This window comes from Oncorhynchus mykiss, chromosome 1 (assembly GCF_013265735.2).
Source record: "Oncorhynchus mykiss isolate Arlee chromosome 1, USDA_OmykA_1.1, whole genome shotgun sequence".
Taxonomy (NCBI): domain Eukaryota; kingdom Metazoa; phylum Chordata; class Actinopteri; order Salmoniformes; family Salmonidae; genus Oncorhynchus; species Oncorhynchus mykiss.
Genome location: NC_048565.1, coordinates 74,034,534 through 74,052,528, shown reverse-complemented (window position 1 = coordinate 74,052,528; position 17,995 = coordinate 74,034,534). Strand labels below are relative to the sequence as shown.

Sequence of the window (17,995 nt, the reverse complement as noted above, 5' to 3'; positions counted from 1 at the left end):
TCATCTCAGATCATGTTACTGACCGACCCGGAGGTGGAGAGCAGCCTGCTCATTAGCTTTGACGAGGGCGCATCCTATCAGAGGTACCACTTAGCCTTCGACATCCTCAGCCTCCTCTTCCACCCCGAGCAGGAGGACTGGATCCTGGCTTACAGCCACGACCAGAAGGTAAGAGACTCCTGTCAATTAGAACTGAGGAGTGAGGAGGGGGGAAAAAGCACACACACAAATTGATTGATTGAGCCAAGGGTCTTGTTAATGTCAGTGAGTCTATTGACTTTAACAAGATGTTTACTTCAATGGTAGCTGTGTGCTCTACATGTATGCTTGTTCTTGCATTAGCATCACTTTCTCCCAGAGGGGAAAGCACCTCTTTCTATTTGTTTAGTTGTTTGCTGTATTGTACAGTGCAATAGTACTGTGGAAAATGATTGTATTGTAAAAAAGTTCCTTATGTGCGATGTGCTCTCAGATGATGTAAAAGACTTATCATTACGAATTAGGCTGAACTCTGAAAAGAGTTGACTGTTATAACAGGATGGATGACATGTCTTTCGAGAGCTTGGATAACAGCCCTACTCTGCTAAAAGAGGGAGCTCAATAGCATAATGCAAAGGGATTATACTGATGGTTAAGTGTGTCGCTGTCAATTAGGAACAAATCCTACGGAGGTAGAGAGGTACCACTGGGAGAAGCTGATCCAAACGAGCCTGTCATAATAGAAACTCTTTGAAAGTGTATTTCAAATATAAAGTACTATTTTCAAATCTTCTTTAAAGCTTCAACTGTACAGCACTCAACAGAAACATTCAAACAAAGTGCTCTAAAGTGCAAAAAGGGGGAAAAAACATGTCAATATAATTAACATTTTGTATGGGCCTCCATTAGACTTACATGACAGTCCCTAAAATAGAGGGAAAGAGAATTCTCCAGGTCTGACATTTTCTTCGTTTTAAGTCTTAGTTTGAACTCTGGAATATTATTACATTTTTTTTCTCTCCAGATTTTCTCAAACTCTGGGATGTTCTTTTCTTTCAGCTCTACGTCTCGGTTGAATTTGGAAGACGATGGCAGCTCGTACATGACAGTGTGGTCCCCAACAGATTTTACTGGTGAGAGTATAAATGAGTCTTTTCCACCATCTTTGGACACATTCTTCAAGTAGTAGTACTACAATTTCATAAAAAGTACCAGTCTTTCCTCTACTGAGAGTATTCTGAACTGATAGCCTATCAGAATTGTCATATTGAATTTAGTCTTCTGCCGGTACCTGAGTTGAACTCAATACATGGCATATAGTATGTACAATATGGTCCTGATGAACACATGAATAGTTGAAATAGATATTCTTACACTTTTTTATTAAGGTCCAACAGTTGTGCTTAAGAAATACTGCATTTAGTACTTCTCACTAATCTACATGATTTGCCATGACATACAGTCTCTTAATGCAGTAGTCCCTGTTGCCAGATAACGAAACTATGAATATGTGTAATCACTAAATCATTTATATTTACAAGGGGGCAAGGGAGATCAATACTTATTGGGTGATCTGACAGCTTTTAACATTTTGATAAATAATGCCATCAGGACAATGTAATCTCTTAAAGTGGATGAGTCAATTAAAATACATGAATTAGGTAATATTTCACATTTACTAATATTGGGCCAAAATTTGACTAAAACTTTTTTCAAAAACTGTTTCACTTGGGAACAAATGATGATCAGGTGCTTTTTAGCCCAAGACAGGAGCCAAAGAAAGATGCAGTGGAAGCAATGTATCATCGAAGTAAAGCCATTATTGGTCTCTTGTTTTGAACAGTTCATATATTTGCCCTAAGATTTCCTGATGGAGTTGATACCAGAGTAGAGCTGGATTGAATATTGAGTAACACATTAGCTTTTTAATTAGTTACAGGTATACGATGAATTGATACCAGTTTGCATGGAGGTTTTTGTACAGGTTGTAATGTATGGATTATTTGTTGCTTTCAATTCCATTCATCAAATACAATTTTTTAAAATAAAAATAGTTATAGTAGTTATAGTAGTTATAGTCTTGTTCCATCGCTGCAACTCCCGTATGGACTCGGGAGAGGCGAAGGTTGAGAGCTGTCTGTCCTCCGAAACACAACCCAGCCAAGCCGCATTGCTTCTTGACACAATGCCCGCTTAACCCGGAAGCCAGCCGCACTAATGTGTCGGAGGAAACACTGTACACCTGGCAACCTTGTCAGCGTGCATTGCGCCCAGTCTGCCACAGGAGTCGCTAGTGCGCGATGGGACAAGAACATCCCTGCTGGCCAATCCCTCCCCTAACCCGGATGACGGCGGGCCAATTGTGCGGCGCCCCATGGGTCTCCCGGTCGCGGCCGGCTGCGACAGAGCCTGGACTCAAACCAGGATCTCTTGTGGCACAGCTAGTACTGCGATGCAGTGCCTTAGACCGCTGCGCCACTCAGGAGGCGCTCCTTTTTATATTATTGATTAAATATTTGATTTAGAGGTTTACTTTAGATGGCTTGGGTTTACGTATCTACTCTATATTTCTTTGTTGTTTACAACTTCTATGATCCTGCTATTATTGCCATCAATTATAAAACTGTCCTCTCTGAGGCAAACAAAGGTGTACACTTTCCTACCAAACATATATCTGTTTTGTTTGTGGTATGAATATTACATTCAGGTAGGGCATGCATATTTCAGGAAGGAGAAAATACAGCTCATATCTTCAGTTCATTCGACTTTTCATATGTTTTGCTGCTCCACATAACTGCAGTTTATCTACTGTTAACAGTAGACTCGCCTTGGCAGATTTACACCATCAACCTGTTAACAAGCCTTATAGATCACACAATGCAAGCATGTAGTCCATACAGTCCATAGTGATAGAGGAACATATAAGGAACCTGTTTAAGAACATGGGGCTTCTGTTCTCCAATAGAAGAGGATGAAGTATTTGACAGAAAGTCCATTAAAATAGATGGAGCAGCAAGGCAATTACAGAGTGCTGAGGGAAGCAGGATGGGACCTCTTTTATTATGGCTCAGACACTGACACAGTATAGAAAATGAGAAGGAACCCATTTTCTTCCACAATAGCTGCTATTTATACAACAAGTGGTCACTCTTGTCACTCCGCACTTAACCACTGCCTCCCAGTTGAGGCTCAATTGAAAAAGGATGAAATGGCTCCGAGGCATCTTCCCTTTGAATTACCCCACAGGCCAAGTGATTGACGGGGCAATGTTTACGGGATTTTTTTGTTGTTGTAGCTGTTATTTTTTTCAGCCATTTCAAGCAGCTAGGTTCCCTATTATAATTTAATTTAATCACAATGGAAATCCCAAATATTGTCATCCTTCAAATGTCTTCCGACATGACTTTGTCCTCTCAAGGAAGCTGACGTTTTAATAGAAAGGTAGAACTAGCGTGATTGAACCGAGGGGTTGACGTTTGTAAATTCATATCTCTGTTCTGAGTTCTGTTTTTGATTAAATTTCTCTGTCTCTCACTTTTTTTATGACTGTGAAGTACTGCTTTTGTTCACAGGATCCTTTTGGAATAGATGAGAAGCAACAGAATGATTATTCATGTTTCCCATACAGTTTGATGTCAGCTTGCCTTTCTTCATCTTGTTGAACTGATTATTTATTTAGGCACACCTATGCTCTTCAATGAACCGATCATACTGTATCTAGATCATGAGCTAAATGTACATGTCATTGATGAAAATGTTGAGATTCTATCATAAATTAACTGATACTATTGTAAATCCAAACATAAGGTATTTACCATATAATGCACATATCATATTTGAAAAGATGTTCTGACTTGCAATGTTCCTCAGTTGTCTCTCCTCTCCCCACAGGTCAAAACTGGGTTTGGACAAAGAACCAGGAATGATTCACCTGGAGACAAGTGTTTCTGACAGACGTGAGTCATCACCACATCTAGGACATCACATTCAGGGATTTTATTATTGGGAATCTAGGGATCATTTACACACACAAGTGACATCTTGCATCTGCGAAACAGCCTTTACAGGGTGCAAAATTGCAGAGACCTTACCTATAACCATCGTATTTCAAACAGACAGGAGGGAACTTAACACAAAATGAGTTTGGAATACTGCAGCTGTTACTATTGTTTTCAGAAGGGAATAGAATACCAAAAAACAAAGCATAAAATACGCTTATCTATATTTACACTAATACTTATCAAATTAAATCAAAATGTATTTGTCACAAGCACCGAATACAACAGGTGTAAACCTTACCGTGAAATGCTTACTTACAAGCCCGTAACCAACAATGCAGTTCAAGAAATGGAGGTAAGACAATATTTACAAATAAACTAAAGTAAAAAATAAAATATGAAGTAACATAATAAAATAACGAGGATATATACAGGCGGTACCGGTACTGAGTCAATGTGTGGGGGTACAGGTTAGTTGAGGTCATTTGTACATATAGGTAGAGGTAAAGTGACTATGCATAGATAATAAACAGCGGTAGCATCAGTATTTACTTACAAGGGGGTGCAAAGCCCTAAGCCGTCCTCTTTTATACAATAGTCATCATGTAGAGAGGAAACTGATCTTCAAGTACACATAACTCTCACCCATGCAAATTGGCTGCATCTAGACACGCTCGCTACTTTGCAATTAAGTTCATTAATTTACTAAGGGACAGTTGGTCTGACTGGGCTCTTAAGTTGGACGGAGTGTTTCGAATGTCTGTTCCATAAGGGCTCCAGTGTTAATGTCTTGTCCCTGAGGAGAATGGCTCATTTGGCTAGAGCTAACACAGAGGGACACATTCCATCTCTGTTAATAGTGGAAATAGAAATTGGCCTCCCTGCTCTTCTGCTTTCTACTATCAATGAAATTAAATGCTAGTCTCTGATTGAATAGTCACAGAGCACTTCTTTTCTCCTGTTACATTGTAGCAATTATTTAACTTCTGTTATAGGATCCCAGTATATAACATGCAAGCTGCAGAACTGCACAGAGGCCAACAAAGGCAGGCCTTTCCCTGGGTTTATCAGCCCGGATTCCCTGGTGGTTCAGGACCAGTATGTATTCATTCAGGTGGGAATTTTGAATGTTTCTGAGGTCATAAAAAGGCACTAAAACTGTTGTGTGAAATACTATCTTAATGTAACTTTGTAAGGAATAATGACCATAAACCAACAGAGAATGGTATAAAAACATACAACTAAGACTGTTACATAATTAGTAGTCTGTCAGCCCAATTTACAGTGATTTACTGTAATAAATGTGTTTCTCTAGGTACCAATGGGTGGTCGGCCTGTCCATTATGTGTCATACAAAAGAAATGCTTTCTTCCCCATGAAGCTGCCTAAGTACACATTTCCAAAGGTGGGTTGGAAATAGTACTTTGACATGACAATACTTGTATTACTACTATCCTGTTATGAATCCAGTGAGCAACAGTTTCTTACCCTTTTGAACAGTTTTGATATTACAACACTGATCATTTTTTGTTGTTGCTTTTCCTGCTTTCCCAAGGCCAACTTTAATGAAATAATCAGAAAGAAATTGAATAGAAAGTACACATACACAGAAAGAAAATATAATGTAACATGTAAAGTGTTACATCATTAAAATAAAAGATCCCAGGAATGTTCCATTCGCACAAAAAGCGTATTTCTCTAAAATTTGGTGCTCAAATTTGGTTACATCCCTGTTAGTGAGCATTTCTCCTTTGCCCAGATAATCCATCCACCTGACAGGTGTGGCTTATCAAGAAGCTGATTAAACAGCATGATCATTACACAGGTGCACCTTGCGCTGGGGACAGTAAAAAGCCACTCTAAAATGTGCACACAACACAACGCTACAGATGTTGAGGGAGCGTGCAATTGGCATGCTGACTGCAGAAATGCCCACCAGTTTAGTGTTTAATTTAATGTTTAATTTAATGTTAGTTTCTCTACCATAAGCCCCCTCGAACATCATTTAAAAAAAATTGTCAGTATGTCCAACCAGCCTTACAACCACAGACCATGTGTATGGCGTCGTGTCGGTGAGCGGTTTGCTGATGTCAACGTTGTGAATAGAGTGCCCCATGATGGCGGTGCGGTTATTGAATGTGCAGGCATAAACTATAGACAGTGAACTCAGTTGCATTTTATCGATGGCAATTTCAATGAAACATGAGGCCTGTTGTCGTGCCATTCATCTACCGCCATCACCTCATGTTTCAGCATGATAATGCACAGTCCCATGTCGCAAGGATCTGTACACAATTCCTGGAAGATGATAATGTCCGTGTTCTTCCATGGCCTGCATACTCAGCAGACATGTCACCCATTGAGCATGTTTGGGATGCTCTGGATTGACGTGTAAGACAGGGTGTTCCAGTTCCCACCAATATCTAGCAACTTCGGACAGCCATTGAAGAGGAGTGGGACAACATTTCACAAGGCCACAATCAACAGCCTGATCTATGTGAAGGAGATGTGTTGTGCTGCATGAGGCAAATGGTGGTCACACCAGATACTGAATGATTTTCTCATCCACGCCCCTACCTGTTTTCTTTTAAGGTATCTGTGACCAGATGCATATCTGTATTCCCAGTCATGTGAAATCCATGGATTAGTGCCTAATTAATTCATTAAAATTCAATGATTTCCTTTTATGAACTGTAACTCATTCAAATATTAATATTTTTGTTTTATTTTCTTAGTATACAAAACATTAAGAACATAGACTGACCAGGTGAAAGCAATGATCCCTTACTGATGTCACTTGTTAAATCCATTTCAATCAGTGAAAAATAGGGGTAGGGTTGCGGAGAATTGAACCATGAATGTAATAAAAAACCTTAGGTGCTGACTTAAGGCCTGTAGCAACCACTATATACAGTATAATAGAAAATTGCCTAACACCATAAATTAGTAATATAAATAAACGGCTAATCGCTAACAGTCATAACAAAATGTTCATGCATTCAAATGCAAAATGCTAACGGTAGTGCTGACACTAGCGGGAGCACGAGCTAGCTAACAACTAGTTAACAACTCAACACACAGTAATTATGCACAATAGACCAAAAAACGTAGCTCCACTTAATATGACACAGATGCACGCACAATAAACATCAGGTATACAGTCCACAGGAGGAAAAGTTCAGCAGGAGGGAAACTGTTGAAGAGCTCATCAGGATAGGGAAAGCACGTTTCTGACCACACAGCATGCTGGGGTCATAGACTAACTGAATCTGAAGTCCTGGGAACCAAGGCTATTGATAGGCTGAACTAGATGTGGTGATACGTTTTTAGCGTGACCTTGACCAATAAGAAATTAACAAAACTGGGGGTCGTCTGAATAGGAGACTAAGCTGACCGACTAGAACTAACTTGAAGGGTCAGCTATAATCAGCCGACTGAAGCTGATCGTTTTAACAATCAGTGTAGATGAAGGGGAGGAGACAGATTAAATAAGGATTTTTAAACCTTGAGACAATTGAGATATGGATTGTGAATGTCTGCCATTTGAAGGGTGAATGCGCAAGACACAAATATTGAAGTGCCTTTTAAAGGGGTATGATAGTAGGTGCCAGATGCACCGGTTTGTGTCAAGAACTGCAACACTGCTGGGGTTTTCACGCACATCAGTTTCCTGTGTGTATCAAGAATGGTCCACCACCCAAAGGACATCCAGTCAATTTGACGCAACTGTGGGAAGCATTGGTGTCAACATGGGCTAGTATCCCTGTGGAACACTTTCGACACCTCCATGCTCCGACGAATTGAGGCTGTTCAGAGGGCAAAAGGGGGGTTGCAACTCAATATTAGGAGGATCAGTCAAAAGTTTGGACACACCTACTCATTCAAGGGTTTTTCTTTATTTGTACTATTTTCTACATTGTAGAATAGTACTGAAGACATCAAAACTAAGAAATAACACATATGGAGTCATGTAGTAACCAAAAATGTGTTAAACAAATATATTTTAGATTCTTCAAAAAGTAGCCACCTTTTGCCTTGATGACAGCTTTGCACACTCTTGGCATTCCCTCAACCAGTCTTGAAGGAATTCCCACATATTCTGAGCACTTGTTGGCTGCTTTTCCTTCCCTCTGCAGTCCAACTCATCCCAAACCATCTCAATTGAAGGTTGACTGATTGTGGAAGCCAGGTCATCTGCTGCAGCACTCCATCACTCTCCTTCTTGGTCAAATAGTCATTACTCAGTTTGGCCAGCTCTAGGAAGAGCCTTGGTGGTTCCAAACTTCTTCCATTTAAGAACGATGGAGGCCACCGTATTCTTGGGGACCTTCAATGCTGCAGAAATGTTTTGGGACCCTTCCCCAGATCTGTGCCTCAACACAATCCAGGTGGCTTAACTTACCCTGTCCCGCAACTCAACTTACCTTGGAGAAGCTATGTTTTCAAAACTGTAATGATTATTTCCAGGGATACATAACATCCATAACATTTCTATACACTACCAATCAAAAGTTTGCCTACATTGGAATATTGAAGACATCAAAACTATGACATAACACAAACATGTATCATGTATTAACCAAAAAAGTGTTAAACAAATCAAAATATATTTTGTATTTGAGATTATTCTAAGTAGCCACCTTTTGCCTTGATGACAGCTTTAAACACTCTTGGCATTCTCTCAACCAGCTTCATGAGTTAGTCACCTGGAGTGCATTTCAATTAACAGGTGTGCCTTGTTAAAAGTGAATTTGTGGAATTTATTTCATTCTTAATGCATTTGATCCAATCAGTTGTGTTGTGACAAGGTAAGGGTGGTATACACAAGACATCCCTATTTGGTAAATGACCAAGTCCATAGAACAGCTCAAATAAGCAAAGAGAAAAGACAGTCCATTACTTTAAGACATGAAGGTCTGTCAGTACGGAATATTTCAAGAACTTTGAGAGTTTCTTTAAGTGCAGTCGCAAAAACCATCAGGCGCTGTGATGAAACTGACTTTTGAGGACTGCCACAGGAAAGGAAGACCCAGAGTTCTCTCTGCTGCAGAGGATACGTTCATTAGAGTTATCTGCACATGAGATTGCAGCCCAAATAAATGCTTCACAGAGTTCAAGTAACAGACACATCTCAACATAAACTGTTCAGAGGAGACTGCGTGAATGAGGCCTTCATGGTCAATTTGCTGCAAAAAAAAACACTACTAAAGGACACCAATAACAAGAAGAGACTTGCTTGGGCCAAGAAACACGAGCAATTGACATTAGACTGGTGGAAATCTGGCTTTGAGATTTTTGGTTCCACGGAACAGGTAAATCGATGATCTCTGCATGTGTGGTTCCCATCGTGAAGCATGGAGGAGGTGTGATGGTGTGGGGGTGCTTTGCTGGTGACACTGTCAGTGATTTATTTAGAATTCAAGGCATACTAAACCGGTATGGCTCCCACAGCATTCTGCAGCGATACACCATCCAATCTAATTTGACCGAGAATGAGAGTGATGGAGTGCTGCATCAGATGACATGGCCTCCACAATCACCCAATCTCAACCAATTGAGATGGTTTGGGATGAGTTGGACCACGGAGTGAAGGAAAAGCATCCAACAAGTGCTCAACATATGTGGGAACTCCTTCAAGACGTATATAGTACGTCCTTCGTATACATATACTCCTTCTTATGTATATACTGTATTGTATTCTATACTACACCATTGACTGTTAAACAGCCATCTCCAGCACATCAGAGGCTGCTGCCTATAGACATAGATTAGGAATCACTGGCCACTTTAAGGAAATTAAACACTAGCCACTTTAATGATATATCTTGCATTACTCATCTCATATGTGTAAACTGTACTCTATACTATTCTACGGTATCTTAGTCACTTTAATTGTTTGTAAATATTGCATCACTCAATCAATCAATCAATCAATTGATCAAATGTATTTATAAAGCCCTTTTTACATCAGCCAATGTCACAAAGTGTTGTACAGAAATCCAGCCTAAAACCCCAAACAGCAAGCAATGCAGATATAGAAGCATAGTGGCTAGGAACAACTTCCTAGAAAGGCCAGAACCTAGGAAGAAACCTAGAGAAGAACCAGGCTCTGAGGGGTGGCCAGACCTTTTCTGGCTGTGCCGGGTGGAGATTATAACAGAACATGGCTAATCACCCATCTCATTTAAACTCAGCAAAAAAAGAAACGTCCCTTTTTCAGGACCCTGTCTTTCAAAAATAATTAGTAAAAATCCAAATAACTTCACAGATCTTCATTGTAAAGGGTTTTAACACTGTTTCCCATGCCTGTTCAATGAACCATAAACAATTAATGAACATGCACCTTTGGAACGGTCGCTAAGACACTAACAGCTTACAGACTGTAGGCAATTAAGGTCACAGTTATGAACACTAAAGAGTTAGGACACTAAAGAGGCCTTTCTACTGACTCTGAAAAACACCCTGCTCATCTGCGTGAACGTGTCTTAGACATGCTGAAAGGAGGCATGAGGACTGCAGATGTGGCCAGGGCAATACATTGCAATGTCTGTACTGTGAGACACCTAAGACAGTGCTACAGGGAGACAGGACGTACAGCTGATCGTCCTCGCAGTGGCAGATCACGTGTAACAATACCTGCACAGGATCGGTACATCCAAACATCACACCTGCGGGACAGGTACAGGATGGCAACAACAACTGCCCGAGTTACACCAGGAACGTGCAATCCCTCCGTCCGTGCTCAGACTGTCCGCAATAGGCTAAGAGAGGCTGGACTCAGGGCTTGTAGGCCTGTTGTAAGGCAGGTCCTCACCAGACATCACCGGCAACAACATCGCCTATGGGCACAAACCCACCGTCGCTGGACCAGACAGGACTGGCAAAAAGTGCTCTTCACTGACGAGTCATGGTTTTGTCTCGCCAGGCGTGATGGTCGGATTCACATTTATCGTCAAAGAAATACGCGTTACACCGAGGCCTGTTCTCTGGAGATTGATTTGGAGGTGGAGGGTCTGTCATGGTCTGGGGCGGTATGTCACAGCATCATCGGACTGACCTTGTTGTCATTGCTACCAGCCATACTGCTCATTCTGAGCGTGATTTCCTGTAAGACAGGAATATCAGTGTTCTACCATTGCCAGCAAAGAGCCCGGATCTCAATCCCATTGAGCACGTCTAGGATCTGTTGGATCGGAGGGTTAGGGCTAGGGCCGTTCCCCCAAGAAATGTCCGGGAACTTGCAGTTGCCTTGGTGGAAGAGTGGGGTAACATCTCACAGCAAGAGCTGGCAAATCTGGTGCAGTCCATGAGGAGGAGATGCACTGCAGTACTTAATGCAGCTGGTGGCCACACCAGATTTTGACTGTTACTTTTGATTTCGATCCCCCCTTTGTTCAGGGACACATTATTCCATTTCTGTTAGTCACATGTCTGTGGAACTTGTTCAGCTTATGTCTCAGTTGTTGAATCTTATGTTCATACAAATATTTACAGATGTTAAGTTTGCTGAAAATAAATGCAGTTGACAGTGAGAGGACGTTTCTTTTTTTGCTGAGTTTATATATACTGTACTCTATACTATGCCACTGTATCTTAGTCCAATGCCATTCTTACATATATGTATGTATACTCTTAATCCATGTTCTTTTGGGTATATGTTGTGAAACTGTTAGATATTACTTGTTAGATATTACTGCACTGTTGGAGCTAGAAGCACAAGCATTTCACTACACCCGCAATAACATCTGCTAAACCTGTGTATTTGACAAATAAAATCGATTTGATTTGATTGATTTGATATGTGGGAACTCCTTCAAGACTATTGGAAAAGCATTCTTCATGAAGCTGGTTGAGAGAATGCCAAGAGTTTGCAAAGCTGTCATCAAGGCAAAGGGTGGCTACTTTGAAGAATCTAAAATCTAAAATACACTGCTCAAAAAAATAAAAGGGAGGGGCCTCCCGGCTGGTGCAGTGGTTAGTGCCATCAGAGTCCCTGGGTTCGCGCCCAGGCTCTGTCATAACCGGCCACGACCGGAAGGTCCGTGGGGCGACGCACAATTGGCCTAGCGTCGTCTGGGTTAGGGAGGGTAGGGATGTCCTTGTCTCATCGCGCACCAGTGACTCCTGTGGCGGGCCGGGCGCAGTGCGCACTAACCAAGGTTCCCAGGTGCACGGTGTTTCCTCCGACATGTTGGTGCGGTTGGATGTTCGCTGTGTTAAGAAGCAGTGCGGCTTGGTTGGGTTGTGTATCGGAGGACGCATGACTTTCAACCTTCGTCTCTCCCGAGCCCGTACGGATACGTGGATACCACGAAATTGGGGAGAAAAAGGGGTAAAATTCAAAATAAATAAATAAAGGGACCACTAAAATAACACATCCTAGATCTGAATGAATGAAATATTCTTATTAAATCCTTTTTTCTTTACATAGTTGAATGTGCTGACAACAAAATCACACAAAAATTATCAATGGAAATCAAATGTATCAACCCATGGAGGTCTGGATTTGGAGTCACACTCAAAATTTAAGTGGAAAACCACACTACAGGCTGATCCAACTTTGATGTAATGTCCTTAAAACAAGTCAAAATGAGGCTCAGTAGTGTGTGTGGCCTCCACGTGCCTGGTTAACCTCCCTACAATGCCTGGGCATGCTCCTGATGAGGCGGCGGATGGTCTCCTGAGGGATATCCTCCCAGACCTGGACTAAAGCATCCGCCAACTCCTGGACAGTCTGTGGTGCAACGTGGCGTTGGTGGATGGAGCGAGACATGATGTCCCAGATGTGCTCAATTGGATTCAGGTCTGGGGAACGGGTGGGCCAGTCCATAGCATCAATGCCTTTCCTCTTGCAGGAACTGCTGACACACTCCAGCCACATGAGGTCTAGCATTGTCTTGCATTAGGAGGAACCCAGGGCCAGCCGCACCAGCATATGGTCTCACAAGGGGTCTGAGGATCTCATCTCGGTACCTAATGGCAGTCAGGCTACCTCTGGCAAGCACATGGAGGGCTGTGTGGCCCCCTAAAGAAATGCCACCCCACACCATGACTGACCCACCGCCAAACCAGTCATGCTGGAGGATGTTGCAGGCAGCAAAACGTTCTCCACGGCGTCTCCAGACTCTGTCACGTCTGTCACATGTGCTCAGTGTGAACCTGCTTTCATCTGTGAAGAGCCGTTTCTGACCGTTTGAGCAGACACATGCACATTTGTGGCCTGCTGGAGGTCATTTTGCAGGGCTCTGGCAGTGCTCCTCCTGCTCCTCCTTGCACAAAGGTGGAGGTAGCGGTCCTCCTACGGCCTCCTCCACGTCTCCTGATGTACTGGCCTGTCTCCTGGTAGTGCCTCCATGCTCTGGACACTACACTGACAGACACAGCAAACCTTCTTGCCACAGCTCGCATTGATGTGCCATCCTGGATGAGCTGCACTACCTGAACCACTTGTGTGGGTTGTAGACTCCGTCTCATGCTACCACTAGAGTGAAAGCACCGCCAGCATTCAAAAGTGACCAAAACATCAGCCAGGAAGCATAGGAACTGAGAAGTGGTCTGTGGTCACCACCTGCAGAACCACTCCTTTATTGGGGGTGTCTTGCTAATTGCCTATAATTTCCACCTAATGTCTATTCCATTTGCACAATAGCATGTGAAATCTATTGTCAATCAGTGTTGCTTCCTAAGTGGACAGTTTGATTTCACAGAAGTGTGATTGACTTGGAGTTACATTGTGTTGTTTAAGTGTTCCCTTTATTTATTTGAGCAGTGTACATTTGGATATTTTTCACACTTTTTTGGTTACTATATGATTCCATATGTGTTATTTCATAGTTTTGATGTCTACACTATTATTCTACAATGTAGAAAACAGAAATTAAAAAAAAAAAAACCTTGAATGAGTAGGTGTGTCAACCGTTGACTGGTACTGTATGTAGAGACTGCATGTTTGTTAGAAAGAATACCATAATTCCCTTGAAGGAGTGATGCTTAATATAAAAAATGGCTTAACTTACCCCACTCTCCCCTACAGTTGTGTGCAGAATTACACCACTGAACACTAACGGGAATTCAACGTAAAAAAAAAACCACACAAAAAACATGTAGTTTGATTTAAGTTAAAAGTTGGGTGAAAAAAAGACAAACATCACAGAAATTCCCTTAAGTTGAGGAATTTTTGCAAATCCGATCAGTTTTCAACGTTGATTCAAAATCCTCACATTGCATTTTCTAAACGAAATAACCTGGAAACAACGGTAATTCAACCCGTTTGTGGTCATTGGGTTCCACTGCAGTCCTGAAACAAAATCCCTAAGGAAAATAACATTTGAATTGTATGGTATAGGATCCTAACTAATAATTCATTTCCAGGACTTGCAGATAATCAGCACAGATGATAACCAGGTGGTGGCAGCAGTGCAGGATTGGCACCAGAATGACTCCTACAACTTGTACATGTCAGAGGCCCACGGTCTCTTCTTCACTCTGGCCCTGGAGAATGTAGTGAGCAGTGGGGGACCAGAGGGCAACGTTATGATAGACCTCTATGAGGTATGTAGCAACGGCTTAGTTAGAGTGCCATCCCTGTTTGTATGCACACTACCACTTCTGACAAGAGGTCTCAACCTTTATGGCACAGATGGTACCGGAGTGCCCTTGCCTTGTAACAGCCATGCATCTTTTTGAAGCCTCAATCCCGGCTGTTCCTCCTTATTTCATATGTTAGTAACTTAAGCGAACACATACTGTACATCAGTCATGAAGACCTGCCATATCCAAGTATGCAGGGTTATTAGAATATATTAGCATACTCATACAATATCAGATCATTATAATCTACATCTATGAAATATAGAGTTTTGTTAGCCATTAACTAGCAGGTCCATGCGTAACCAAGATGATCTCATTTTATAAGGTACAGTATGTAGCATTGTTACGTTAGCACATTTCCAGGTCTACACACAATAATTCTTGATTCACTTCTGCTATATCAACTTCAGCTACTGTAGAACCTGCACCCATATCTGTCTTCACTGACCGCTAGGTATAGCGCTATTGACGACCTTACAAAGCAACGCCAACCCACACATGTAATCAGCGTTGATTACCTTCATCCTGAACTAGCAGTAAAAGCTACTCATGTAATTATGTTAATACAACCATACAGCCTAGATAGCTATCAGCAACAATTATACTCATTGCTCATTGTCTCCATTAAAACCAGAATACGTGTTGAAGCTCACAGGACCAAACCCACTGCATGTGAACCCTTTTTGTAAAGGCACTCTGAATATGTACAGGAGATGGCTTATCCAGTAATACTACAAAAAGGTCATTGACATTTCTTGAAACAAAATGTGTGCACTCTGGATTGAGGAGCAGAATGTACTGGAGTGAGTGCTGTGTGAGTGCAGTGCATGCATCTCCGTTTGTAAATACAAAGAAATAGAAATGTCTTTGGGCTCCGCCATATGTTGTTTTCACTCTGCAGAGACCCACAGATGGTCCAAAGTAGTGCTTCCTGTCAGAAATGCTATCGCGTTCCACCTCAAAACTGCGGCTTCAGCTTTACTTATGTTTGAATCATTTACAGTTGTAGCTTTTGACCCTCAATATTTTTTTGTGTCTCTGTTTCTCACGTGTTCCTAGGTAGCAGGGATAAAAGGGGTGTTCTTGTCAAATAAAGTTGTCGAGAACGAAGTGAAAACATTTATCACTTACAATAAGGGGCGAGACTGGCGTCTACTACATGCTCCTACCACTGATCTGAGCGGTACCAGACTCTACTGTGTACAGGTGAGTCTGCATTTGAAAGTGAGCAATATCTGAAAACGTGTAACAGTTTTGGTTTATAAACCACCTTATGTCTTTTTGTTTTGGTATTTTTTTAGCCTTATTGTTCATTGCACCTGCATCTCCATGTGTCTGACAACCCGTACACATCTGGAAACATAGTCAGCAAAGAATCAGCTCCAGGAATTATAGTAGCATCAGGTAAGCACTATTTGATAACTCGTTTTTTTTTAGCAATGCCCACAAGGACCTCTGCTCTCCCTCAGAGGGGTATAGAACAAAGCAGGATCAATTGCTCAGCCAGCTAACTTTGATAAACAACCAGAAATAACTATAGATTTTTTGGTTCATTAAGAAAGATCAACTTAGATATGTATTTTAGATTCTTGAGTCAATTTGACCATGCCAATTTCAAGCTTATCTTTCCAAAAAATAAAAGGTTATTTCCAAATAATTAGGCAAATTAACTGGATAACTCCTTGATCCTGCTTTGTAGTATACCCCTATGGTTCCCAATTAGCAGTTTTTACACAACCCTTGCACTTTGCTCTTTTTCCACCGTTAAAGACCCCTGTTATCTTGCTGGCATTCTGCTTTAAAACCCTTTGGTCAGATCTGGTTGTACTGTGAAATTGATCAGAGTATGCCTGCACATCTGTTGGAGATTGGAATGTCTGAATGTCTCAGTAAATACTCACTTTTTAGGAGAGCTGTAGCCTGTTGCAGTGTGTATGCATCTTAATTTTTATTTAATTGTTCATTAAATATATTGTAATGTGGGTTGAGAAGGCATAAAATGAAAGTTCATAATTGTTCAATGTGTTTACACTGTAACTATGCTATACCTTCTACATCAAGGTACCATTGGGCCTGAGCTGACTGCCAATAATGTCAGCATTTTCATCACCTCAGATGCTGGCAACACTTGGAGAGAGGTACTGTGATTGAAAGAGACAGGCGCCACTGAAGTGTGACACAAAATCAAGACAACAGACACATAGAAGAAAAGATCAATCGGCTTATGACTCAATCATTTGGAGGAGGGAGCAAACTCTAAATGAATGATGCATGATATAGATTGACATTACCTTTGATCACTCGCCATGGGCAGTCATTATTATTTTCCCATACAGCTTCTTAGGAGCGTTTTTCATTTGATGAGCCCTCTTAATTTTTTAAAATATATAATATGTTGCATGTGCTATGTTGCTGTGTTTCATGTGATATGTAGTTGTGTTGCATGATATAGTAGAATAGTAGTATAGTCATGAAATATTATGGTCTATTACTCATCAAAAGTATACATGAACGTTATGTACATCTCTGACCTCTGTGAAAATGTGATGAAATCCTGTCCCTGTTTGTAGGTATTTGAGGAGGAGTATAGCATCCTCTTTCTTAACCAGGGCGGTGCCCTAGTGGCCATTCGACACACACCGCTCCCCATCAGACACATTTGGTATTGTTTCCTTTAACATTCAACTTTGTGCACACTGTTAAATTATCAACATTGATTTACGTTTGTCTATTTAAATGTTTTATGGACTGTATTATGTACAGATGTTGGATCTTAATTTGAGCCAGTTTACTATAGCAGGAAAATAATCCTGCAGCAACATGAAATGTGAATTATTATGTGGATTGTACTGAACTTACATTTTTTGTAGGGATTGATTATTTTTCCATAAGGGAAAATCAAGTCAGAAATGACTAAATGGAAATTACAAACTTCAGAAGCATTTTAAAACCTCAAATACACTGCATTGCAGAAATGTTCTCCTTCAACAGGGTGATCAAATGAATTACAGTACAATCCTTTCTATGCACAGTGAGGGGTCCACATGTATGAGAGACAACATGTTGTTTCTCCATCCAGGTTGAGTTTTGATGAGGGAAGACACTGGAACAAATTCAGCTTTACCTCCTCTCCTCTCTATGTAGACGGAGTCTTAGGAGAGCCAGGGGAGGACACCCTCATCATGACGTAAGAATCAAAACAAATGACATATGGATATAGTATGTATTATGCAATGCACTGAAAGTTTATTGGATGTTTGGAGAAAATTATTTTCTCTTTGTAATCGCAAACATCCCTTGTGCCCAGCCATGTTTTTTTCCTTGCACTTCTACAGTTGTGGCAAAAAGTTTTGAGAATAACGCAAATATAAAATTTCACAAAGGCTGCTGCCTCAGTTTGTATGATGGCAATTTGCATATACTCCAGA

At 41.2% G+C, this 17,995-nt stretch overlaps 1 protein-coding gene across 1 annotated transcript in view; it reads left to right on the top strand.

Annotated features, from left to right (window-relative positions):
• LOC110529136 (VPS10 domain-containing receptor SorCS1) overlaps positions 1-17,995 on the top strand; it is a 50,318-nt gene that overhangs the window by 9,780 nt on the left and 22,543 nt on the right. The window contains exons 4-14 of the mRNA XM_021611274.2: positions 10-168; positions 1,039-1,112; positions 3,871-3,935; positions 4,973-5,091; positions 5,293-5,382; positions 14,349-14,528; positions 15,627-15,773; positions 15,869-15,971; positions 16,629-16,705; positions 17,138-17,229; positions 17,647-17,754. Of these exons, the coding sequence (XP_021466949.2) occupies positions 10-168; positions 1,039-1,112; positions 3,871-3,935; positions 4,973-5,091; positions 5,293-5,382; positions 14,349-14,528; positions 15,627-15,773; positions 15,869-15,971; positions 16,629-16,705; positions 17,138-17,229; positions 17,647-17,754 (1,214 nt within the window). The remainder of the gene's footprint in view (positions 1-9; positions 169-1,038; positions 1,113-3,870; positions 3,936-4,972; positions 5,092-5,292; positions 5,383-14,348; positions 14,529-15,626; positions 15,774-15,868; positions 15,972-16,628; positions 16,706-17,137; positions 17,230-17,646; positions 17,755-17,995) is intronic.